This window comes from Rhinolophus ferrumequinum, chromosome 14 (assembly GCF_004115265.2).
Source record: "Rhinolophus ferrumequinum isolate MPI-CBG mRhiFer1 chromosome 14, mRhiFer1_v1.p, whole genome shotgun sequence".
In the NCBI taxonomy this organism is placed as follows: Eukaryota; Metazoa; Chordata; class Mammalia; order Chiroptera; family Rhinolophidae; genus Rhinolophus; species Rhinolophus ferrumequinum.
In genome coordinates this window covers 13865645-13891058 of record NC_046297.1, presented here as the reverse complement: position 1 = coordinate 13891058, position 25414 = coordinate 13865645, and the positions used below count along the sequence as shown (strand labels likewise).

Genomic DNA, 25414 nt, shown 5'->3' with positions numbered 1-25414 from the left:
AAAGTTACTGAATATCCAATTCTTCTGCAGGGAAAGAAAAAGAAAAGCTTCTTCATTTCTGAAATGACAAGGGGAGTTGCTGATACCAAAAATCACGTTTCCTTCTCGGTGAAATCCTCCAGCCAAGCTTGGCGCTAACCGAGTAGGCGATTTCACTTCATCACTTCACAAAAGACTTCCAAATTCACTGCGGCAGACACGGCAAAATAAAAATGTTAAATACATCCTGGCTGGGAGGGGACTGAAGCCTCCAGGCTCAATCAAAGGTTTGCAATAATAGGATTCATAAAAAAAAAAAAAAAAAAAAAAAAAAAAAAAAGACAGATGGGATTAGAAAATGTTGCAGTGAAGACTCTGGAATGAGATGAGATCACAGCACCAGCCTGTCTTTTGTGGACCTGCACAATGATACAATCAACGATTCCCTGAGCCAGACTGGATTAGGAAACCTCCGGACCAGGGGTACAGAGAGAGGCCTCCGGTTCTCAGACACTTTGGGGGAGAGAAGGCTGAAACGATGCATCAGATTTACAGCTGCAGTGACGAAAATATAGAAGTTTTCACCACTGTGATTCCTTCCAAGGGTGAGTAAAATCGCCCTTGACGTTTATGGGGCACCTTCTGCGGGAGGGTGAGGAAAGTCACGTGCTGTTTTACTACGGTTTTCCCTCAGGTCTCTGAGCTCTGACGCTTCTCTGTTTTGATGGCATTTGTTGTTGTTGTTGTTGTTGTTGTATCTGAAAAGGAGGCACGTGGATAAACATCAGTCTTTGAGAAACAATCCATCAAGGAAGAAACGAGGGCAGTTAAATATTCCATTTCACTTAATTCAGTACTGCCACCCAATACGCCGAATGAAAGTGACAGCAAGCCATTGTTGCAGGAAACAGATGTGAAAACAAAATTCCCAGGGCAGCTAGATAGGTTCTTTCATCTTCTCCAGTGAGCAAGCGGGCTCTGAAATGAGAACCAGCCACCTCAAAAGTCTGCTTTCTAACTGTGCGGTGAAATGTGAGGAGAAATACTCCCCACAGTGGCCCGAAGTCCAGAGAAGTGGTCGAATAATACTCTGACCCCGGCTGGCCTCTACCCAGACCTCAGGGCCACGCTCCCAGACTTAACCTGGACCCAGTGCCACTCAAAAGTGTGACTTTGTCGGTCCTCGTGCTCCCAGGCGAATGGTGTCAAGTCCCAGGAAGGGCTTCAGATAAGAGCTCAGATGACAGCAGGTTTCTGGTGACTAGACAGGTCCATTGTCCCCTCCAAAGCTCCCCCTCTCTTCTGCTGCCTCTGTTCTTACCCTGCAGCGCCTGTCTTGCTAGGAGAGCCTGGGACTCTGGCTTAGCCCTGGTCTCATTGTCAGACTTGAATGAAGGGGGCTGGGTGTTTGCTGGTATTGTGACCCCCTGTTCAAACAATTCCTTTCTTTTTCCAGTGTCAGCCACCGACAGGGCCATTGCTCAGGGGGGAAGGGAGAGACTCAACCTAGCCACAAAAAGACAGCCAGCAGAACATAAATTAAGCTTTAGACATATATTGCCAGAGAGAGAGAAAAAAGAGCTAAGAGTCTGCCCACGTGCAGGAGTTAGAACTCTCTCTCTGGAAACTCCAAAACGTACCCAGAAAGTCAAGGCTGACCCTCTGACCCAGCAGTCCCACTTCTGGGTAAACATCCTTCCGGGTAGATGCTCATGGTAGCATTGATTCTATGAGGGCAAAATTCAAGAGAACCTAAATGTCCTTGAAGAGGAGCAGGAGTAAAATATGGTGTCGTCATACTATAGAACACTCCACAGGAGTCAACAGGGATAAACAAAATCTACGTGCATGGACAGAGATCTCAAAGCAGAATGTTGAGTGAAAAAACAGCAGGCTGAAAATTATCTACGTATGATAACAATGATTAAATTTGGAAGTACAAAATACTACTATTGATACATATCCAGAGAAAAGTATGTAAACAGGCTGGAAAGATACAGATAAAATTAGTGACCTTAGTAGCCCTGCGAGGGAGGGAAGTAGAATTAGGGGAGGGTAGAAAATGGACCTAAACTCGCCCTCTCATTTTTTTATTTATTTTATATGAGAAGGAAACAAATTGGAAGCAAATATGAAAATGCTAAGATATGCCTATTTTCTGTCATTTCACACCCCCCTCCTTTTAAAAACATTTTAAAGGGAGGGAAAAAGTCAAATCAAAATGGTTCTTTTTAATTAAAAATGTACGGTACAATTCAGGAGCAATGTCACACTTAGCACAGTGGTCAGGAGACTGCCACCACGTATGCTCTGTGTGACCTTGGGCAGGCTACTTAACCTGTCTGGGCCTGAGTTTCCACGTTTGCAAAAGGGAGAACTAGAATTCTCCTCCCAGGGTGATTATGGGGGAAAGTGAGGTATAGACAAACTATGTGAAGCATCCAAAACAGTACCTAGCATATAGTAAGCACCACTAAATACATTATTTACAAAGTGATTTCTGTTTTTATTCCATATTTAGAGCAATGAATATGTTCAGTCAAAGATAAATACGAATCCTCTATTCCTTTCTTACCATTTTCATTCATGGCCACCTCCTGGTAGTAAACCAAGTATTCATTAGTATTAATGGACATTTCACTGCTCAGGAAGTTGTTCTCTAGAAAAGGAGTATTTGCAGTTCATGTTGAACCAGAAATGGAAGAAGTCCACCTCTTCCTTCGTCTCGTTTTGCCCCATCTTGCTTTCTCCAAAGTCATCAAGCAAGAGGGCTCTCAGTGAAAGAAGGCAGTGCTAGCTCTTCTTATGTCACCACTTATGAGAGAGATTGGTAACTCTTTATTACATCCTCACATTCCCTAACTGCAAAAATATAGGTCGGTTTGATTTTATCTAACAAAGGTTATAGTCCTATCTGGTACGCCCTTCCCTAAGGGCTACTGTTTAGCCCTGTTTAGTCAATGTGCAATGAACAAAACATTTTCCAAGCACAAGTTCAGTCACGTGGGCAGTGTGAATGGTGGCCTAATGGTGAAGAGCATAGGCCTTATTCTACCTTCAATTCTGTGACCCCAACCCTCAGTATCCCCATCTATAACATGGAGTTAGTGAAGCACACCTACCTCACAGAATTGCAGTGAGGAGTAAATCAGATAAGGCAAATAAGCCATCCGCCTAGTAAAGCTCAATAGGAGCTAGTATTACATTTATTATTGTTGTATTAATCCCTCTTTCCAACACACACGTACACACACACACACACACACACACACACACACACATTGGGTTCAATTTAATAACTATATATTTTTATTGGCTGAGCCATCTTAATATCTCACAAAAACATGGGCACAGCAAATGTTATGGTGTTTCTTCAGTATTTTAAAGGCACAGGACATAGATCAAGTCTGTAAGTGAGGACAAGTGTGTACTTTTACTTTCTAGAGAAAGAGAACCCTTTGAAGGAAAGATTCCATAGACACAATTCACAATAAATGCAAAAGATAAAAGCTGTGGTTTTACCAAGAAGTTATACCAGAAGCTATTTCCTGAGGCACACCAGAGTAGGTTTAATTCTGGGCTGAAGAGTACCACAGCATTCAAAATAATTCCCTTGGGGATAAACAACAATGGGGAGAGGGTGGCGAGGGGAATCAGGGAATGGCAAGAGGAAATGGAGAAACTCCAGAAAGAGAAATTCTAACGAAATGTTACAGTCTCTAGAAGTTATCACCTATTCCTTCCACTAGCTCTTATTTTGCAGAGAAAGAATATCATAGTAACCACCACTGATTCTGGGAACTTACTTTTTGCTCGGTGCTGGGTCAGAGGCTTTGTAAAGATGAGCTCATTTCATCCTTGCCACAGCCCTCTGGGGTAGGTGCTATTATTACCCCTGACTTAGAGATGAGGAAAGGGAGGCTTAGAGAGGATGAGTAATTTGCCCAAGTCACATAACTGGCAAGTGTTCAAGTTCAGATTCACACCCAAGTGGAAGGAGTGGGGCGCCCTGGCTGTTAACCAGCAGCTAGAGCTTGACAACTGGTGTGATGGCTGCAGGCCCTCTGCAGAAAATAACAACACAGCACTCTTCACTTATCTGAGAGGTGACATCTAGGCAGGGCAGTGTCATGAGGGGATTTCAGTTCCAAGTAAATCATTGTGATAACAATATGGAAAAGAGATGCCTGGGTGTCTTCTCCATTTGCAACAAAATGCACACCTTTTCCCAACCAAGTAACATTTTTCATGGTTAAAGGATTTTTTTAAGTATCTTTGTTTTTGTGGTAAAATATACATAATATAAAATTTACCATTTAACCATTTTTTTAAGCGTACGGTACTATGGCATTAAGTACGTTGTTGTGCAACCATCACCACTATCCATTTCCAGAATTTTTTCATCAGCCCCAACAGGAACTCTGTGCACATTAAATAATTCCCCATTCCTTTCTTCCCCCCAGCCCTGGGTAATCTCTATTCTACTTTCTGTTCCTATAAATGTGACTACTCTAGGTCTCTGATATAAGTGGACTCATACAATATTTGTTCCTTCGTGTCTGGCTCATTTCACTTCACTTGATGTCTTCAAGGTTCGTTCATGTTGCAGCACGTATCAGAATTCCGTTCCTTCTTAGGGCTGAATAATATTCTATTGAATGTATACACCACATTTTGTTTGTTTAGCCGTTCATCTGTGGATGTACGTTGGGGTTGTTTCCACCTTTTGGCTATCATGAATAATGCTGCAGTGAACTTTGGAGTACTCAGCGAAGTCACGTCTAAAATTGCAATTGCTCCCTGCGTTCCTCCTCTGACCCACTCCAGGTTTGAACCCTCTTGGTTTTGTTACCATAGCTACATCACACTCACTGGTGTTCTCTAAAACCATTCCTTCGTCTCTCTTTGCAGTGCCCAGCCCAGCCAGAAGAAGAGTCAAAAGCTCTCAACACCTCTTGACCAAGAATGTAAGGAAACTTCAGTTTTGATCTCTTTGATTGATTTTCATTTAAAAAGCAATGTCTATTTTTTTCGTTCTCTCTCCTTTGCTCCCAATAAACAGAGAGGTTTTCTATAGCCCATGTTGTAACATTCTCTATCCTCCACCTAACCAAAATAATCAGCAAATGTCAACCAGAGAGCAACAGCCCTGAATTAGACCTTCCTGTTCTCCATTTTCCCCAGACACTGTGAGTAAATCTTATTTGATATATACTTTTTTTTCTCTTATTTAAACAAAGTCCACGATATGGGTATAGTATCTCTGACCTATGTGTTGTTCTCCTGTTGTTGGCACTTGAAATGTTTCGTTTTTTCCCACTATTCTAAAGAGCAGTGGAATGACTTCGTTTGTACAAAGTACTCTTCTTTTGGATCAATTCCTTGGTGCAAAGTCTTTCACAGTAGAATTAACAAGTAAGAGGATAAGAATAGTTTCATCCATCCATCCATCTATCAAATACTTGCATTCCTGTTATGTGTAAGAGACACTAGGCTAGGTGTGCAGAAATAATAGTGATTTTAGAAATATGGTTCCTGCTTACAGTTTTGTCACATATGACCAAGAATTCTGAGCAGTTGCCAGGCTTCCAGCAATGCTTCTCCATTTACCTCCAACCTACCAACACTGCCTTTTACTTTATCTTTGGCTACTTTAATAACCATACGCATTAACTTAAAATTAGTTTACGTGTCTTTAGAGCCTAACGATGCTGTGAATTTCTCATTTTACTTCCAGATTTCTTTATATAAAAGCTGTTAATACATTTTTGTACTTTAAAAGGTTTATTTTAACTAGTTGTTTTATTTTAACTAATTGGTTTATTTTAACTAGTTGGTTTATTTTAACTAATTGTTTCCTCTTGGTTATACTGGTGTTTCTATTTCTACCACAATTTTCCATAAAATGCCGTTTTGATTTTCTAAAGTACCGCAATTTGAAAAATCCTATTCTTCACTTAAAAAAAATTGTGTTAAGTGTCCTTCGGATGAGATGGGGTTTTAGTCAATGTTGTTTTTGTGTCTATTTATTCCTTTTTTTAATACCCAGAGCAGTATGTGCCCGTTATAAAATTTGAAACATTACGAAGATATAAAATATAGTATTAATAAATCCTGAGAAGCTGTAGAACACAGTGGTTAAGTGTGGAGACTTAGAGTTGAACCGCCTGGGCTTAAATCCTAATTCTACCCATTTCTAGCTGTGTGATTTTGGGCAAGTTGCCCAACCATTCTGGGACTCAACTTCCTTAGCATTAAAATGGGGATAAAAAGAGCACCTATATCAAGAATCACTGGAAGGAGTAAATAATCTAATACCTGTACAGTCCTTAGGCTAGAGTCTGACATATACTGAGCATTCAATAAGCATTGGCATGTTTAAGTGAAAATTTCTCATATACTACTGTGTTTCCCCAAAAATAAGACCTAGCCAGACAATCAGCTCTAATGCATCTTTTGGAGCAAAAATTAATATAAGACCCGGCGTTATTTTACTATAAGACCAGGTCTTTAATATAATATAATGTAATATAATATAATACCAGGTCTTATATTAATTTTTGCTCCAAAAGATGCATTAGAGCTGATTGTCCGGCTAGGTCTTATTTTGGGGGAAACAGGGTAACATAATTATTATGCTTTATTGCTTGATAACATATTGTTTTGAAATTTACTTTTTTCACTGAAAAATACATCTTGAACGTCTTTACATGTCAATTAATACGTATAGAGCTACCCCATTCTTTATAGAGGCTGCATAGTATGCCATTGTATGAATATACTATAATTTTTTACCCAAACCAAATCTGAGGATTTCTAGATTAATTATTTAAACAAATAATCAATAAATGAGATTTTCCCCATTATTTTCTACTAAGACAATGCCACAAGAAGTACTCTTGAACATATTTTTATGCTCTGATGCAAATGTTTTTGAGGATAAATTCATAGATATGAAAAATGAGTCATCAAATCAACACGCGTACTCCTTAAATTTACACAATGTTATATGTCAATTGTGTTTCAATCTAAAAAAAGAAAGGAAATGCTCAAAGGATATGATCATCGAACAAATTTTATAGGCATTGCCAAATTCTTAGCAACTGTGTTTTAAAAGCAGCTTCACCAGAATACCTGAGCCAATGCTGTTCATATTTGACAATCTGATAAGAGAATATCTTATTGTTTTAATTTGCATTTCTTTATTGATATCATTCTTCATCTTTTCATAGATTTTGTTGTTTTTTTCACTATGGGTTCCTTACTCATGTCTTTTGCCCACTTTTTCTGTCAGTTGTCTTTTCTGAATAACTTTTTTTTTTAATATTTTTTTTTTTATTGGGGAAGGGGAACAGGACTTTATTGGGGAACAGTGTGTACTTCCAGGCCTTTTTTTCCAAGTCAAGTTGTTGTCCTTTCAATCTTAGTTGTGGAGGGTGCAGCTCAGCTCCAGGTCCAGTTGCCGTTTCTAGTTGCAGGGGGCACAGCCCACCATCCCTTGCAGGAGTCGAACCAGCAACTTTGTGGTTGAGAGGATGCACTCCAACCAACTGAGCCATCTGGGAGGCAGCTCAGCTCAAGGTGCTGTGTTCAATCTTAGTTTCAGGGGGCGCAGCCCACCATCCCTTGCGGGACTCAAGGAATCGAACTGGCAACCTTGTGGTTGAGAGCCCATTGGCCCAATGTGGGAATCGAACCGGCAGCCTTCGGAGTTAGGAGCATGGAGCTCTAACCGCCTGAACCACCGGGCCGGTCCTCTAAATAACTTTTGAGAATATTTTGTATATTAAGAAAGAAAGGGGCTTTCAATGAATGGAAGGACAAGAGATTCTTATCTTTCTCCTGGTCCCTGGAAACATTTAAGCCCACGGTGTAGAAGGAAAATGCTCCTGACTTTTAAGGAGCAGTGTGTGTTACCAAAAATGGAAAGGTGGCCATTGTTTGTAGGTAATTTAGAGTTTAAAAAAAGTTTCACAACAGACCTTTCAGTGAAGGACTTGCGTTTGGCATTACTCGGGATTTGAAGGAACCACAAATCATGCATGACTCAGGGACCATCCCTTAGAAATTAGGAATATTTAGTTTTCAACCAAGTTCTTGCCTTGAATTTCTAACCTTAAACAACGTTCCTGTCTGAATCACCCCTTATACCAATACCTACAGGTTTTGTCACAGTGGTGACAAAAACTTTTAAAATGGAAACTAGATCACTGTACTTCCTAGTACTTAAATAGGGTTCTAGGGAAGAAAATTCTCAGGGGGCTTAGAACCTAAACAAAGTAGACAACTCTCAACGGTGGAGGTAAAGCCACATGAACAGGAGATACACAAAGCCACCAAAACATGGGGCACTACCTCCTGGCATATCTGACTTCAGCCAGGCACTGCAGAACCTTGCTCTCAGGTTTCCTGGAAGAGGAAATTTTTGAGAAAGACTGCTATGTTTATGACTTCCCCTGTCTAAAATACTTTTACTCAGAGGGAAAAAAAATGACTCAAGTATATGAACACATATAAAAATTGCTTTTGATAAAAATCACAAGCTAGGGTCTGTCTTCAAATATGCAATCTTCCTTCAGGTGAGACAGTTTCATAATGCCCTCTGGCCTTTGAGCTCTCCTCCGAATTTCTGATTTCCCCTCACAGCCTGACTCATCCTTTGCTTATAAAATTTAGTTCTAGCTATACAGAACATTCAAATGAGAAAAGACAGGAAAGGTCTGTTAGTCCACCTAAAATGGGGAAAGGGAGTCCCAAAGAAGAAAGAATTGGCTCTGATCTCTTGTTTCTTCATCCTTCTGGCTCTTGGCTTCCCTTTGAGTTCCCGAGAAAATGATTCATATTTTGCACCTGCTCTCATGTACTCATGTTTATGACTTTGTCCTGAAATTCTTATCTGTGCCTATTCTCACTCCCTGGACTACTATGTGGATGTCAGTTTTCTTCCTTTGCAAATATTCCTTTCCTCTCTGAACCATCCTCAGTGTTACAGTTTCCTCTCTCTGGACTCCTCCTAAGTTCCACTTTATTTCCGAACCCAGGGCACAGCCACACACTGTTCCTTCTCTAGACAGTCTCACTGGTCTTTTTATCATCCTCTTTGAATTCTTAGGCAATTTCTTTGACACCCTGATCAACCTGATGCCACCAACATTATAAGAGTAGCTCAAAGGGATGAATTTACACTGAGGCGTGGGTCAGTTAGGACTCCCTGTACAACGGAGCCCCTGCCTCTGTGAGTCACAGTCCCTTCATAATTAGCAGTGGGGCCACCACCAGGAAAGATGGAGAAATGCGATTGCAAATGTCACATTCTCCCCAGATTTCAATCTTGCGGAGGAGGGATTTGTCTGGTGATCTGCTGATTACTCAAAATGCACTGAGCAATCGATTGCACTTGAAAATTCTTATCTGGATGTAGGCACTTCTGTGGGTCTAACAAAGATCACTCAGGAGTCATAAAACCACAGTTCTCATCCTGGGTCTGCCCCTTATAGTTCTGTGACCTTGAAGACATACGCCTTCTCTTGGCTTCCCTATGTGTAAAAGTAGGGAGTTGGGCTAGAACATTACTATGGATCCTAGCAGCTCCAAATCATGATGATTCTCCATCACCTAAGACTCACGTGTCTTTCTAACTCCCCGTTAATACACCCCACCCCCTGCTGCCAGTTCCCTGTCTTACTCACGTACTCAGGGTGCTAAAGAGCCTACTCTCAGACCAGTTTGTTCTAAGACCAGCAGCAGCAGCAGACTGTGTCCTACAGACCAGAAAATACACCAGGCTGTCAGGAGGCTTTTGGGAGGCCACAGCCATCCACTCAGCTGTCCATTCCTTGGTGTGGGCCGAATGCCCTGGCCTGGAGCCCTGAAAGTGCCTCTGTTATTGTGGGAAATGAGAACCAAGTACAAGATCAGCTAAAAAAGGGAAATCTTCTGAGCTGGGCCCCTCTCCTCTTTCCTTTCTTGATGTTAGCATCCTTTTGGGGGAATTGGAGAAGATACCCCAAAGAGGCACTTGGCCCTAAGTCATAACCTGGGGAGGAACCAGCCTTATCTCAACCCCCAGGATACCTCCTATGTCTTGCCAGGGGCTGAGCAGCTACTGCCTCTCCACTCTGTCCCTCACCATTCTCTTCTCCCAGCCCACAGTACAGAGAAGGCATTGCGGAGGTGGCAGTTCTTGTTCCTGAAAGGGAACATTTGCTTCCCTTTCAAAGGAGGAAATGCTGGGTTTCCCCAGGGACTCCTCAGGCCTTCACATGCTGCCTTACTTTCTCCTTCTATAAAGTGGGTCTGAAAACACACCTATCCTTACTGTTCCTCCCTTAGAGGCATGCAGAGACAATGAAAATAAAATCAGAAATACCTACGATGGGAAGTCAACAGCAAAGAGTCTTACAAGTGTCAAATAATGAGACTCATGTCTTTCCTGTTCGACCTGGAGATTCATATTCTTGGGGGACGACCCTTAGGTCAAACAGTCCCTGTATCCAGGGTAAAGGGGCTCCAAACTACCATTGACCTAGGAAATCACAGTGTTCCGGGCGACATCACAGCAGAGCACAGAGCTAAAAGGAAAGAAAGGAAGATAGCAAAGGGGACATATGTGCAGGGTGGTGAGTGCCAACCGACCCACTGCTGTACCTTCCTGCCCCGGGTGAGCTGGCGTAGAGTGGAGGGTACTGCCCCCAGACTGCAGTGAGGCTTGCCGAACACAGAAACCCACCTCTGCACCGTCCAGAGAGAGAGGGGACTAATCCTAAATGATCCTGAATTATCAGCTTTCTCCAAAGGCACAGAATGACTAAATCTGGGTCCTAAAATAGGCATGAGAAGAGTTAATTTCCTATCCCAGATAAGACCAAATTTGGAATACATTAATTTTCTAAGCAAAGGATGATTTGTGGTAAACTGCGGCAAAGAGTGACTCCTGACCTTCATTTTCCTCTGTGAGACACATGAACTGCTCTCAGATACTATAGATAAGTATGTGACCTGAACTAAAAAAGCAGCTGTGCTACTAAAATCTCTACTAATAACAGGCACTTGCTATGCCCCGATACAGCAAGGGCAGACCAGATATCCCCTTCCCACATAACCACTAGTCATCACTGGGGGTTGAATCCAAACGAGTTATCTGATAGGAGAGAAAAAAAGTGACTTTTCAATTTGCATTCATTTCATTATGAATGTTGTTCAGCATCTTTTCATGTTGATTGGCTATTTGTATTTTTATTGTCAATTGCCAGGTCATATTTTTTGCCCCATTTTTCTATTTTTTCCTCTTTATTAATTTCTAAGAGTTCTACATACATAGGGATAATTCCCCATTATAAGTAACAAATGTTTTATTGAGCCACATTCTAGTGTTTGGGCTTTTGGCTTTTTTTTTTTTCATGTTGGTGTGAGAAGTATGGACAAGGTTTGATTCACCCCAGTGACCTGACGTTTATTCCAACAATTTTTTTTTTATTTTATTTTTTTAAATTGGGGAACAGTGTGTTTTTCCAGGACCCATCAGTTCCATGTCAAGTCGTTATTTTCAATCTAGTTGTGGAAGGCACAGCTCACTGGCCTGTGTGGGAATCGTACCAGTGACCTTGGTGCTATGAGCACTGCGTGCTAATCTGTGCTCTAACCACTGAGCCAACCGGCTGCCCTGACCAACAATATTTATTAAAGATCCAATTTTTCTCCACTCAGTTGAAATACCACCTTATTATGATATTTTAAAATTCAATCTGGTTTGCTTCACATCCTCCAAAACACAATTGTCATACGCAGACATCTGAGGGGGACCTGTCAAAGACTAGACGGTGGGGATGAGATGGGTCCACCTCACTCCCAGAGGCATTGTGCACCCGGGATCTGCCACAGAACGTACCCTTGCAGGATGTCTGCAGAGGGAAGGAACCAGCAAGCAAGCAAAGGGGTAAATGCAAACCTTAGAGAAGCTGCTGTGGAATATTGGAGGTTCCAACCAGCGACAAAATTCAGAATGAATGACCCCAGTGTCCTGGGTAGGTAGAAAAGTATGCAGGACATGAGCCAAAAACTGCTAGAATTCCCTTTGTCACTCCCAGTAGTAAGATAAAAGACAGTGTTATTTGTCTCAAATTTTCACGTTTATTTCAGTGATTTAAGTGTTTTTATTATAATTTCTACGACCCATTTTGGTGGGCCCTGACAAAAGAGTATTTCCCCCAAAATACTCATTCAGCAGGTGATCCTTACCAAAAATGACTTAGCATTTAGCACTGTCTTTGGTTTACCAGGATTTCCACTTACCGAACCACACGTAGGAAATTCATCTCCCAGCTCCACCACGCACAGGCTTTCTGCAAGGAGCATTCCGGAGTCTTGCCAGCAGCTTCTTTCTTTTCTAAAATCTGGTAATCAATTGGGCCTCAGTCCTCTCCCTAGGTCTTCTCTCTGCTAGAGCCCCCCAAAAAAGCTGCCCGCTGCATGAACAAGAGCATCCACTTAGCTGCAAAGATCGTGAGACCCAGATTTCCAGGACTATCCTCATTTCAAGTAGCCTGTCCTGTTGTCGAACCATGTCAGGCTCGGATACAGGTGACTAGCCCCCCTTTTGAGCTGATGGCCCAGGATCTTGATTCTGGGGGTTCTGGGGTGAGGAACCCCCAGAACCCTCATTTTCCTGCACATGTCACCACTGGACATTGTCTTAAGTTCAATAAAACAAAGAACTGTTACTGGCCAGTTTACTCAAGTTTTCTCACTGCTCTCCTCCCATTCACTGGAGTAAGGATGGCTCCAAATCATCCTTGTCAGCACAAGGTTCATCTGCACAGCTGCAGTCCTGGCCCGAGTCGTGGATCCCTAGATCGGGAAAGGAACAAGCTGACTGTCCTTCCTCCTCCCTGCAGGTGGTGATCGAATCGGACCTCTACCCACCCCGACCCCTGGAGCTGCTGCCACTCCGTGGCGACTGCCGGGAAGGCGAGGGCCGCAGGTCGGGCCGGCTCCAAAGCCCGTGGCAGCAGGGACCCCACCCTGCCAAGACCCCTGCCAGACCCGGTATGTGTGCCCTGGCCCCTGTTCCCGGTACCTCCTTGGGGGACAATGACACGCTTAGAGCAGCAGCCACAGTTTCTGCATCCTGGCTTGTGTTTTTTCCCACTGCATCATGGTCCTCCCTGGTGACCTCGGTCACATAAGGTGAGCAGAGCACCTGGGAAACAGAGCACCAATATATACTCTACCTGCTGGGTATGCACCCACTCTGGGGCCCACCTACAGCAGCGCCTCATAACACCATTTACCTAGAAAACACTTGCTTCTGGGTGTGTGTGATGAGCAAAGACGCTGTCATCTACCATCTTGCTCCACAGGAAGACCTGCTACATTCAGGAGATGAAAATCATTTTGTCCTGGTATAGAGCAGTGTAGACGTGACTCGAAGCAGAAGCCTACGTTACTTATTTTGCTGGCTGTGTGTGTGTGTGTGATTATATAGGCTCATCAAAAACTGCCATCTTGAAAATCTCACACCATTTTAAATTTGAATGACTTAGGCTATTTCAACAAGCTATAAACAAGAACTTTGGGACAAATTTGCTCCTAAAGCTAGAAACAGCATAATCTTACCTTCCACACTATTGTTAAAAATGGCTTCCACCCTAAGCAGTTAAACAGGTATCTTCGTCTAGCCCACTGAAGCCTGTGATGGTATTTTGCATTTAATTGCTGGTTTAGGTTATTTCTGTTATACCCATACCCTAAAATTATTCATATTATTTTTAACTTCAAAAATATACGATCGAAAGTCTAGGATGTTCTTCTCAAAGCTTTTGTGTGTCAACAATTCTGTATGTTACAAGAACTGAAATACGACTCCGTCGATAGTCCCTTCAGCCATCCATCTTTTCTCCTTCACAGATGCTAGACTGGCTTGCTAAGGTTTCTTTGATCACTGACTCCCTGATCCTGTTTTTATGATCCTACGAATAAGAATGCATAAATCAAGCTCTAGTCTCTAGTTAAGTGATGAAATATACACATATGTAGGGAGAGTGAAAGCATTAGGAAAACCACAATCTGCCTTGTAAATTAAGAGGAGACAAATTTTTCTCTGTCTATATATAGGTGGGTGGGTGGGGACATGTGTGCAGAAAGAGAAAAAGAGAATATTTATCTTCACTACAAAATCATAAAGTGAATTTAGAGCCATGTTTCCCAGATTTTAATTCGGAAGAGAATCACCTGAGAATCTTGTTTTTATGCAGATACTAATTCAGTGAGACTGAGTAGGGCCCCAGATTTTATATTTCTAACAAGCTTGCAGATGCTGCTGCTGATGTTGGTTCTGAGGACAACAAACCGATTAGCAAGGATTTAGAGATGATCTCATGGGTGGTTCTCAACGCGGGGTCCCCAGAGCCTCAGAATCACCTGGGATTCCAGCAGAATCATATACTAGAAATGCAAATTTTGGGTCCCACCCGAGACCTATTAAATTAGGAATTCTGGGGTGGAGCCCAGCAATCTGTGTTTTAACACTCCCCACACATTGATTCTAATGCCTACTGATGGTAAAGAACCACCCATCCCCTGCCAACTTACAGAAGAGGAAACTGAAACCATGGAAACTGTGACCTATGCAAGGTCACATGGCTCATTAGCTACAGAGCTGAGGTTAAATCTCAGATTTCCTGATTTCCTAGCTTATATCTCTTCTCCCTGGAGAATGTCTTCCCAACGGTCTTGTTTTAGGGGCCACTTTCCTCCCTTTCTAAGTAGCTTGGTGTCATACAGGGTGTCATGCGGAATCTCAGCTCCCGCTTCCCACATAAGAACACAGGATGTGGCTAGGCCAAAAAGGAACACCCACGGAGCCATAGGTAGGGGTGTCATACCATTATAGTCTCACTGGAGGCTGGATTCACACGACGTGCGACCTGCTGTCCGCTTCTCTGCCTGCCAACCAACCCCTTGCTAGCTGCAATCCACTCTTTCTAGCTCAGCCACCATCTTCTTGCTAGCCCCCATTTTTCTTGCTAGCCACCATTTTCCTGCTAGCATAGCCACAGCAGTTATATTAGTGGCCAATGGCTCACTGCTTCCAGCTGATGGCCAACTAGCCACAGCTGATGGCCATCCAATCACAGTTGATGGCCATTTACTACCTGAGTGAGCACCTTTCCACGTGAGGCTGAGAGCCTGGAAACTGCACTCCTTGCTCCGTCCCCACACTTGGCCTGCCCAAGTCAGTCTTTTATTCTGAAAGAGGAGAACAGTAAGTTATGAAATGGAGAGAATCTGCCCAACCTGTGACACTCAGCTCATGCAGGGAATGTGCTTGCTAGTCAGGTTTAGAAAAAGAAAAAAAAAAAGATCGAGCTGGGCACTGATTCAACCTTCAGCTCCCTGAATCTGATAGATTCCAGAGCGGGTGGGCGAGAGGGAGGGTTTCTGAGCCAAAGCCAGAACCTAGTGCTCTTCACAGGAAGGGCTTGGCACCGGCCTTGGGCATCAAGTCTTCCCGCCGGAAGGATGTGTGTCTCCAGGGATCTCAGATCTGGGGACTTGTTTCTTTTCTGAGCTACAGGAGAAGGCTCCTGGATGTTGTAGCCTTCTCACGTGAGAGAAAGATTCTCTGAGGAGTCTTGGAAATCTCTGCAGGCAGAGGCCCAGCTGAGAAACTCTCACCATGAGGCCTTGAGCAGGTGAGCGTCAGGTGCCTGGAAAGGGAGCACGCCACCTCCTAGGCCTGGGAGAACCTCTCCACCAAGATGTCCTCAGGCACCTCAGAATCAACTTGTTCAAACAGAACTCACCTTCCTTCTTCAAACCTCTCTTCCTTTCTCAGCTGGGACCAGTATCCATCTTCCTAGCATGCTGCTGGGATGTTTTCCCTAACACCCCTTTTCCTCCCCCACCCCCCACTCCATTCACATCATACACTAAACACTGACCGTGTCAGCTCCTAGGTATGTCTCCACTCTCCCTCTTGGTACCTACCTCTGCCTACCTGGATTCAGTCTCCCTTCGTCATCCCTGGTGTGCAGTAGCCAACCCTGGTCCTCAGCCACCAGCCCCCCAGCCCCCCACACACTGCAAGGCTACCAGAGGGTCCTTCTAGAGCAGAAATGAGCCTCTGCCATCCCTCCACTTTAAACCCTGTGTCCTCCCACCCCCAGCCACCCTCCAGACCATGCCCAAGGCCCTCCAGGAACTGTCCTCTGCTGACCTCTCCAGAGCCACATCCTGTGACACTCCTGTCCCTGCCAGTCCATACATAAAGCAACCCTGAGCTGCTGTGTAATTCTGACTACTCCCTTATGTCCTGTTTCCCTGGACCTCCGCTGATACTGTTCTCCGTGCGGATTGCCCCCCTGTGTCCCTCCATCTGGCTAGACTGCATTAGAAAGCCCCCAGGGTCAAGTTTGCCCAGCCCTGCAAGACCAAAAAGGGAAGTTTATCATTCTGGAGATCACCCTTACCCAGCTTCTTCACAGCTGTTATGGATCTCTAAAGCCTCCATTTCCTCAGCTGAAAAATGGGGACTATTATGATAGCTACCTATTAGGGTTGTGGTGAGGATTAAATCAGATAAGGTTTACGTGTTTTACACTCAGCTCAGCACAGTGTCTGACACAGCAAAGACTCAAAAAGTGCGAGCTGCCATCATTGCTTATGCCAGAGTACTGTACACTGTGGTTTGATCCCGGTCGTCTTATAACTTCATCTCATTGGCATTGCAATACCCTCCTGGGGGTGGGGGTGTTTTATTTCTATATGCTGTAGTGTGTTAGGATGGGGCTCGTCCTGGAACGTCTGCCCCAGGAGAGGGCTATATTAAAAGCCAGCTTTCCCCCACCTGTAGCTCAACACCTGGATTCTCAGCAGCTGCAGGCTTCCAGGTAGAAATTCCTCAGAAGTCGCTTGGGTCTTGGGAATAAAGGCATAGGAAGATGGTTCTCATGTAGCGCTCAGGTAGCCAATGTCTCAGGACTCTGAAAAGCTCCAATCCTCCCCCATCGTCATGCCGTGCTTCCCACTGCAGGCAAGACTTCTCTGCTCATTTTCACAGAGGGATGCCCAGGAACAGCAGGTCAAATAATTGGCCCAAGCCATAAGGACTTCACTCCCCATAACCTCATGACCTGGCACCTTAGGAAGGAAGGAGGAGCTGAGGGCACATTCTCTTAGCACCTAGTGCCGGCAGATGAGCACCTACTGCAGACGCAGCACTAAATGCTTCCACATACATGATCTTATTAGACCTTAGTTCTGTCACTCCCCACCGGAAGAGCACCAGGGGGCCTGGTGATACGTGCAGCAGTTGTCCCACTGCCTGATTTTGCTGCTTGGTACGAGACCTTTAGAATTGCCCGCTTGTGACTGATTAGCTAACGAGGTTATTGATACAGAACCGTGGGAAGGCAAAAAGAACACAGAGTCACACAATGAATGATGTCTCCTCCATTCACCTTTACAGTGGGCATTGCTGAATCCAAATCATCAAATCTGTGTGGGAATCGAGCCTATGGCAAGTCTTTGGTAAGTAAAGGAAGCCTGGTTAGTTGCGTGTGTTGTGTTCTGAAGCTCAAGGAGAGACTAAGTGACCTTTGTTCCAGGCCCAGGACTATAGAAAAGCCAACCTGCGGGTTCTTTGCTTCTGGTCTGTCAGCTTGCAGCACACAGACTGCTGCTCTCTTTCTTGCCAGAAATTCAGCTCTTAGGCAAACAGAAGAAGGTGTTACCTAGTGGACATCTCCAAAATGGGGGGGAAAAAGTGTTTCTATGGCTGGCCCACTGCCAGCTGAAAACGCCTGACTAATTCTCAGGGGGGAACGAGATGTAAGTGTCTCAAGCATTATGAAAACACAAAACACCAGGCACCTCAGGATGGGACGCCTCGGAGGGCATCTGCTCCCCCTCAGGTTCTCTGAAAGCCAACCCTGAGATTTGGGGTGTGGGGTATGAGATGTACATTAGGGATCAACAACTGTGACAGGAAGAGGGCAGCAGGCTTGGGCACTGCCGCATACGCCCGACCCTTCCTCGTGGGAGCTCTGGGGCAAGTGCTGCCCATCCAGGTTGTCCCAAGTTTGATCCAAATGGCCAAGTCTATGTTTCCTCATCTCTTTCTCATGGCATGTCGGCTGCCCCAGGAGGCCGTGACCTGGAGCGGGCGAGGTGACCCTCTGTAGCTGAGACATACCTGAGGGAGCTGAGAGCCATCTGTTGCCAGCCCTCCCACAGTGAGGCAGCTTGTCTTTCCCTGAAGGGGGATTAAGTGGCACATGTCCAGGTCTAGCTCAGTGTCACCCTGAAAAAAAAAAATACTTCCATAGTCCCCTTCTGGGCATGAATGTGGGTAACCTCTGTGTAACACAGGAGGGGTGTTGTCTTGGCCGGAGGTGAGGTTGGCTCAGGCACCCGGGGCTCTGTGAGCATCAGCCCTCAAGACTCGGGGATCATGCCATGTGAGAACTAGAAGAGCCCTGAGACATCGTCTGAGCCAGCCCCTCATCTTTAGGGAATAAAGTGGACCAAGATGGGAGCCGTTCGCTCCTGGTGTGAGCAGGAAATCTAACACAGGTGTCTTCTCTAGGTCATCCCTGTCCTAGGAAAGGCACACAAGGGCAGGCATGGGACAAGCTGTCTTGTCAGGAGCCACCTGTGCCAACTTCATCTGGTTGGGTTTGGTGGATACCCAGGGGAAACTGAGGATGGCTGGGCCATTGCCACAGAGGGAAGGTTGTCAGGTTGTAACAGCTCCAACAGCTGCCCACAGTTGAGCCCACGGGAGACTGAGGCTGAAAAGAAGAGGGAGCTCTCGGCCTATGATCGCCTGCCCCCGGGCCCAGAGCTGGGCTTAGACACTGCCCTTAGCAGACAGGTTGCTGTAGCTGGGAGGCCATAGCGAGTTGGAATGGGGTAGGGTGGTGATGGAGACACAGTTACAAAGGTGGGGGGCATTAATAATGCAGAAGACCCCAGGCTGTAACGACTGACGCTTTCCTCCTGGTCTGAGGCAATGGGGCTGGTGTCCTACTTCATCAGAGCCTGAGGAGCAATTCAGAACACGGACAGCTAAGTCTAATTCAACTCTGAAATGCACTGGAGGAGATGAGGCGAAAGGCAGTGAGGAAGGAGGGCTAGGTGTATGTTCTTCTTGTTTCATTACGGGGAGGGAGAGCTCCCGAGAGGCCACCAGGGGGCACAGTAACTCTGTCCACAGCGTCTGGCCTGCTCAGGAGAGAAGAGAGAGATGAATCACGGTGTCCTCAACCTGGAATTTCCCAGCAATTCCAGGATTATAGTGACCTTAAGCCTTCGATGGGCCTTGGGGTGGATAAACAAAGCATAGCGTATGTCCACTGACTGAGCAAGCTCTGGACTTAGCCCAGGTCAGGCCATCAGTTCCTTTTCACTTCAGTACATGTTTCTTAAGCATTCACCACCTCCTTTACGAGAGCCAAGGAAGCCCCCAAAGTGGTTAAGTCCCAGGTCCTGCCACATAGCATGCTACCCTTCTGGGGACTAGGAAGTTGGAAAAGCATACGAAACAAGTAGAGAACGGTAAAAAGATAGAATTGGTGGGATGCTAAAACATGTCACATAGGTACACAGTGCTGTGGGGACGTGAGGACAGAGATATCAGCTTGGGCCTCCAGCCTGAGGGAAGGCTTCCTGGAGGAAGTGGCCTCGAGGGGCAGGCAGAGATGAGGCTCAATCCAGAGAGGGAAGGAAAAGCCAAGTCAAGATGCAGAGCTGGGCCCAGCCCTGCTGGGACTGGAACTGCTGGTACCCTCGGGGGATAACCAGAAGGCGGAGCTGCATTGATAAAGGTGGAGAGGCCGGTTCTGAGGAAACTCGAAGATCAGGCTGCAGAGTTGGCCTCAGTCTGCTCTGCAATGGGGAGGCCCTGCTGATCCAGGGGGGGCCCGAGGTATGTGGTGAGTCTGGTGGGAAACAAGGAGGTCCCAGGTAACTGGCTCTGAAGGCCACAGCAGAGGAAATGGAGAGGATGCAATCTAGGCAGTATTTCAAAGCAAGAATCTGCAGAGTTTAACAACAAAGGGAACACAGGCGACGGAGGGGGGTGTGAGGGGGGCAGAGTTCTCAGGTAAGACTGAGTTGTTCTATTTCAAGTTGTTCTGTCTAGATAGGTGGTTCTCAAAGTGGGGTCCCAGGACTAGCAGCACCTAGGAACTTGTTGGAAATGCAAATTCTCAGGCCCACATCAGATTTACTGCGTGGATGCTAGGGTGGGCCCAGCACAGTGTTAACACGCCCTCCAGGAGAGCCTGATGCCCTAGGTCGGGGGTGGTTCAATTCAGCCATCCACCTTTTAAATGGCTCCAGTCAGTGCCAGAGTTGGGACCATGGCTACATCCTCACCTTGTCTTCCCCTTCTGTACAACCCAGATTCCTCCCGTGGCCCGGATCTCCGTGAAAGCCCCCGCCGCTGTCCTGGAGGCGGCAGCCACAGGCTCAGAGAACAGAGCTGTTCTGGCAAGAGGGTAAGTGCTGGTGCCTCCCAGGCCGGCAGCCTGCAGGGCTCCCCACCTGCTCCGGGTCCTGTGGCAGAAGAGTAACAGGTGGCCTGGGTAACAGACTCTCAAGACCCTAACACAAAACCCATGCCAGCTGCAAATGACCTCGTAATGAGGGCAATAAACCTGAGTCTGTAATGCTTCATCAACTGTTTCCCTAGGATTACGCTGAATTGTTTTTGATGGTTTCCACTTCATTAACACCACTCTTTAGACGTAAAGAAGTGTCCTTTGGAGGATTCTTGGTTCATTAGGTAAATGTAATCACAGGCCATATTCAGAGCCTCCTGTAGGCACGCTGAGGTCAGAAATGTCTCCTGAATTAGGTTCAGGGCTTCTGCCCAAAGGTAAAGAAGTACATAAGATACAAAGATTTCAAACCAAATTCATCAGCGCCATGTCACTGTTGCCTCTGATGCAGAGCGGGCAGTTGGAGTAGCAGGAGTGGGTAAACCCCTAGCATTCAATGGCGCACTAAGAAGGTAGCGGCAGGGTCTTAACTCAGCTCACCCTGTCCATTTATGCCCTCGCCTCTCCTCCGTACGGCAGGTGGCAGACAAGTGGTTCTGCTTACTTCCCCGGCACTGCCTCTGTCTTGCTGTGACTTCAGGCAAGGTAGTCAGACGTCCATGCCCTCATTTATTAAAAAAAATGAATAATGGGGTTAGTAGTACCCCTGTGGAGAGGTACTGTGAGAACGGAATGAGGTAATGTGTGAAGAGCTTACCACAAATCGTTGCTATCGTTTTTCAAGAAACTGACAATCCACTACTAGTTGGAAAGACACATACTTGGGAACGCATTTGCTGTGCATGTATGAGGACCCGTGGGCTAAAATATCCGCCGGAGTGGTGCACCCCTTAAAAGCTTTGGGAGTCCAAGGAGGGAGGGAACAATGTGCAAGCCCTTCTGGCTGAAAAAAGCCATCTAGAAAGAATGATAAAAACCAAGTCACTCGACGTATTGCACCTAATTGGAGAAAAGTAAGGAAATCATTTGGATGGTATTAAGTTCTCCTGGCTGTTGCCGACGACTGGAAAACCGACCCCTGCCATCCACAGAGCCACATTACAGAGGGTTCTGAACGGCTCCTTTCTCTCTAAGCTCAGTCATTCTCATTTTAATTTGTTCCTGCACCTTGGCTATTAAAAATTAAGGCCATTTCTTTCACCTAAGGGCAGAAAGTGAGGAGAAAAAGGAACATTTATTGAGGCCTACAATGTGCCAGATGCTACATGATCTCATTTTCCTCCCCACAGAAGCCCCATGAGTTAGATGAAATGATCCCCATTTTGTACATGAGGAAACTGAGGCTGGTTGAGGTTAAGTCACTTGCCTGAGGTCATACAGTACACGGGGAGCAGGATTCAACCCCAAGGCTCATGCTCTTTCACTGGCCAAAGCTTTGGGACATTTGCCCTTTCCAGCGAGGTTGTTTGCATACAGGCAGGAGGGGTGGGAAAGCGGAACTTGGACAAGAGCAGAACTTGAGGTGCATGAACCAGTGTGCCCAGAGCCACCTCCTTCCCTCACCCCAGGTGGGCATCCCCCAGGGGGAGTCATTCCTGTATGGGTCCCAACAGTGACCCTTCCTCCTGGTCACAGGACGTGTGAGCAGATGAGAAGTAAGAGCTCTGGCTACTCTTCTCCTGCGCAACAATTAAAAGTCGGGCTCCGGGAAGTGACTGCCCTCCCCACTCACCCCTGGCTTTTCTTTAGATCCAGACATCTCAAGAAGATGACTGAAGAGTATCCCACCCTTTCCCAGGGATCAGAAGCCTCCCTGCCACTGACAGGAAGTGCTTCCTGCAGCGTCCCCAGCATCCTCCGGAAAATGTGGATGAGGCACAAGAAGAAATCTGAATACGTGGGAGCTACCAACAGTGCCTTCGAGGCCGACTAAGGGTGCCCCCTCCCCCACGCCCCCAGGTGCCCCCCATTGGCCAAAGTTCACTGCACAGGGGGCGAAAACTGGATTGGAATGGAGTCACATCCACCTCTGCTCGTAGCTGGTCTGAACACATCATCCGCCCTTACTAACCCATCACCCCAGCTTAGGACACAGGAAAGGAACTTCCTTGGAAGGCAAAAGAAAACGGTTCCTTCTTAGAGTCGCTAAAGACACTGGTCTGTAAGTGACTTTGGGAGGTCTTAAGTTTATATCCCTATCTTTAAGCAAAGCCACACCCAAATCAAATTTTCCTAACTCATTTTAAAGACCTCCAAGGAAGGAAGCAGGTGATTCTTCCATCTTCATTGTGAGTTGTTCTAATGTGTGTGATTTGTAGTATAAATGGGAGAGCTTGATGTTTGAGGCACTTGTAAACACAATGGCTCTTACTATTCCTGTTATGGCCTTTATTTCATCTTGACAAGGTACGATTTGTAATAACCGAGCACTACATATTTACCTAGTAGTTCAAATATCCGATTGAGAGTATCATCAAGATGGGTTTTGTTGACCATTTAACATGATTGCATGAATTCTCTAGTCTTTTACATGCAGTTTTTCTATAGAAAAACATGATTAAAAATTAAATGTTAAATGCTAATGTTTTCTGAAATGGCATAGTCTAGTGGAATTAATATCTTTCTTTGGTATAATGATTTTAACTTTTGAAAGTGCTTTCCCATCCGTTATCTCTTATCTTCCCAAAATCCCTATTTCAGAAAGCACAATTGTTCCCAATCTACAGATGAGAAAGTCAAGGCCTTAAGAAGTTGTATGGCTAGATACAGTGGAACTAGATACCAGGACTTCAACTTCTCCCCAGACTCCTTGCTTTACTTACTCTAGCAACTGATTTGAGGAAGGTTTTGAGGAATAGGAGTATGTCTTTGGGGGCAATCTTTGAAGAGAAGAATTTGATAAAGCTGGAACAAGTAAGGGACTTGAATGAAATACACCATTATGCATTAGGATGAACTGAAGAAATTGCCATGTTTGTAGGTCAAAAACAATTTGTTATCAATTTCATATAGTTCAACCTAATCTATAATATTATGATTTCCTTCCTTCAATGGAAATGTCATCACCAATTCCACTGTCAACATCAGTAGCTTTAAAATGCTAATATGATAATGATAGCTATCATTTATTAAATGCCTACTATGTGCCAGGTATGATACTGAGCATTTTACACACATTATCCCAATCTTTCTAACCACTCTCAGTGAGGTGGCCTTGCCCATTTAATAGACGTCAGTTTAAAGCAGTTAAATGATTAGTCTGAAGGCACCTAATCATGTGGGTATCAGGCTTCAATGACTGTGTTATATCTACTCCTTCACAGAGAATAGTGCAGAACATAGAGATGGACCAAAGTTAATCAATCATTTTGATCTCAAATGCTAACCACAGTTGATTGGCAGAGGCTGCCTGGCGTTCTGTGTGGAGCTGGAATCTGAGATGAAGGAGTGCCGTGATCAATCAGTAATCCCTGATTGTGGAGGGCCTCGGTGGCAATATGCCTTGTGTATCTGTGGCCTCAGCTCAGCCTCCAGAAGGCTTGTTTTCTAATTTGGAAGTTTAAGGTAATCCAGCTCACCTGATAGAACCAGACACTCCATGGAGAAATTTAATGTACGACTAGGTTGGAAATTGCCATGTGTTGGTACAAAGAAGAATTTGATCACATTACTGTCTCAGACTCAACTGCTATGCATAAGCTGCTGTTCTGAGGCCACGTGTTGCTTTTTGCTAAGTTACTGTTTCCGTATCTCCAAGAAGGCATGGGGGGATAAGAGGCCTCGGCTTCTAGGCTTTCACCTTGCTGCTCTCTGCTCTTCAACCGTTTTCGGTTCTGGAAACTCAGTCCTTGCACCAGAACACACTTTGGAGATTTGGGTAGCAAGTGGTCTTTCAATGAGGGCCTAGTCTCAGGGGACTAATAGTCCTACCTGGTGTAGATAATGGGACCCGGAATAAAGTTGGGGAGCAAAGAGGTGATTTATGCTGGACCTATCGATCAGAGTATCCTAAGACTATTTATTTTAAATTATTTAATTTATAACTGATGCCTTCTATTTGTATGTGGCAGCTGGAGGTGTCCGTAGGATGCAACTAACTTATTTATTTTTAATTTAAATATTTCATCACGAAGTGTTTGCCTTGTATAGAACAATTTCATTGGCCAATTCAAATAAAAATAAAGTATGCTTTGTCTGTGACATCAATAAACCACTGCAAGAGTATGCCTGAGGCTCCCTCATTGAATGAGAGAGAAGACTTTCACAAAGGGAAAGAATTATGCATCTGGACCTCATTGCTCCTTTACCTAAATGAAAAGGATTGTGAGAAAGAACCCAGCATGTTCTTTTCCTCCTAAGGCAATATCTGCTTTTGATATAAAGGCCCTGCCTAGCACCAGGGCCATTTCTGATGCGGCCTGGCCTGGCCTGATCTGTCCTCTCTGGGCTCACCCTCCTCCCTGCTGATGCTGACCCCTCAGTCCCCACCACAAACCCCAGGGGGCCCAGGAGCCATCCCCAGCCTGCTGGCCTCTCAACCCCAAGGTGAAGGACGATGCAGCCTTTCTCTTCTGTGCCTACCTCATGGTCAGCCTCACTGGGGACTGCCCCCTATGACTCATGTCACAGCCACTTGCAGAAGCACGCCAGGACTAGCTACCCAGGGCCATCCGGGCATGCCAGAGCCTGGACTCTTCTAACGCCAGAGACAACTGGGTTTCCGGGACATTTAGGGTAATAAAATTGCCTCTGTTAGGACCAAGTCCAGTCAAATATTTCAGTTCTTATTTGAGCACTCTCTATGGCAGTCTCCTGCCCCCACCCCCCCCCACCCCCACACACACACACCCAGTACTTGGGTTGCCTTTAGAGCAGGCAGATGGGCAGTGGGTAGGAAAAGCAGAAGCAGCCAGAGCCCAATTTGAAAAGGA

General features: G+C 45.3%; 1 protein-coding gene across 1 annotated transcript; it reads left to right on the top strand.

Moving 5' to 3' along the window:
• Positions 1-307: 307 nt before the first annotated feature.
• On the top strand, positions 308-24697 carry VXN (vexin). Its single transcript, XM_033125713.1, has 6 exons — positions 308-584; positions 4891-4946; positions 12873-13023; positions 17447-17508; positions 20386-20480; positions 22233-24697. The coding sequence occupies exons 1-6, from the start codon at positions 518-520 to the stop codon at positions 22414-22416; spliced, it is 615 nt and encodes a 204-aa protein (XP_032981604.1). The 5' UTR covers positions 308-517; the 3' UTR covers positions 22417-24697.
• Positions 24698-25414: the final 717 nt, after the last annotated feature.

Excerpts from the sequence above, each read along its gene's own strand:
- VXN (XM_033125713.1), top strand. The coding sequence starts at position 518 with ATGCATCAGATTTACAGCTGCAGTGACGAAAATATAGAAGTTTTCACC. Across the intron at positions 4,947-12,872 it reads AACACCTCTTGACCAAGAAT|GTGGTGATCGAATCGGACCT; the intron begins GTAAGGAAACTT and ends TCCTCCCTGCAG. Across the intron at positions 17,509-20,385 it reads GAGCCTATGGCAAGTCTTTG|ATTCCTCCCGTGGCCCGGAT; the intron begins GTAAGTAAAGGA and ends TGTACAACCCAG.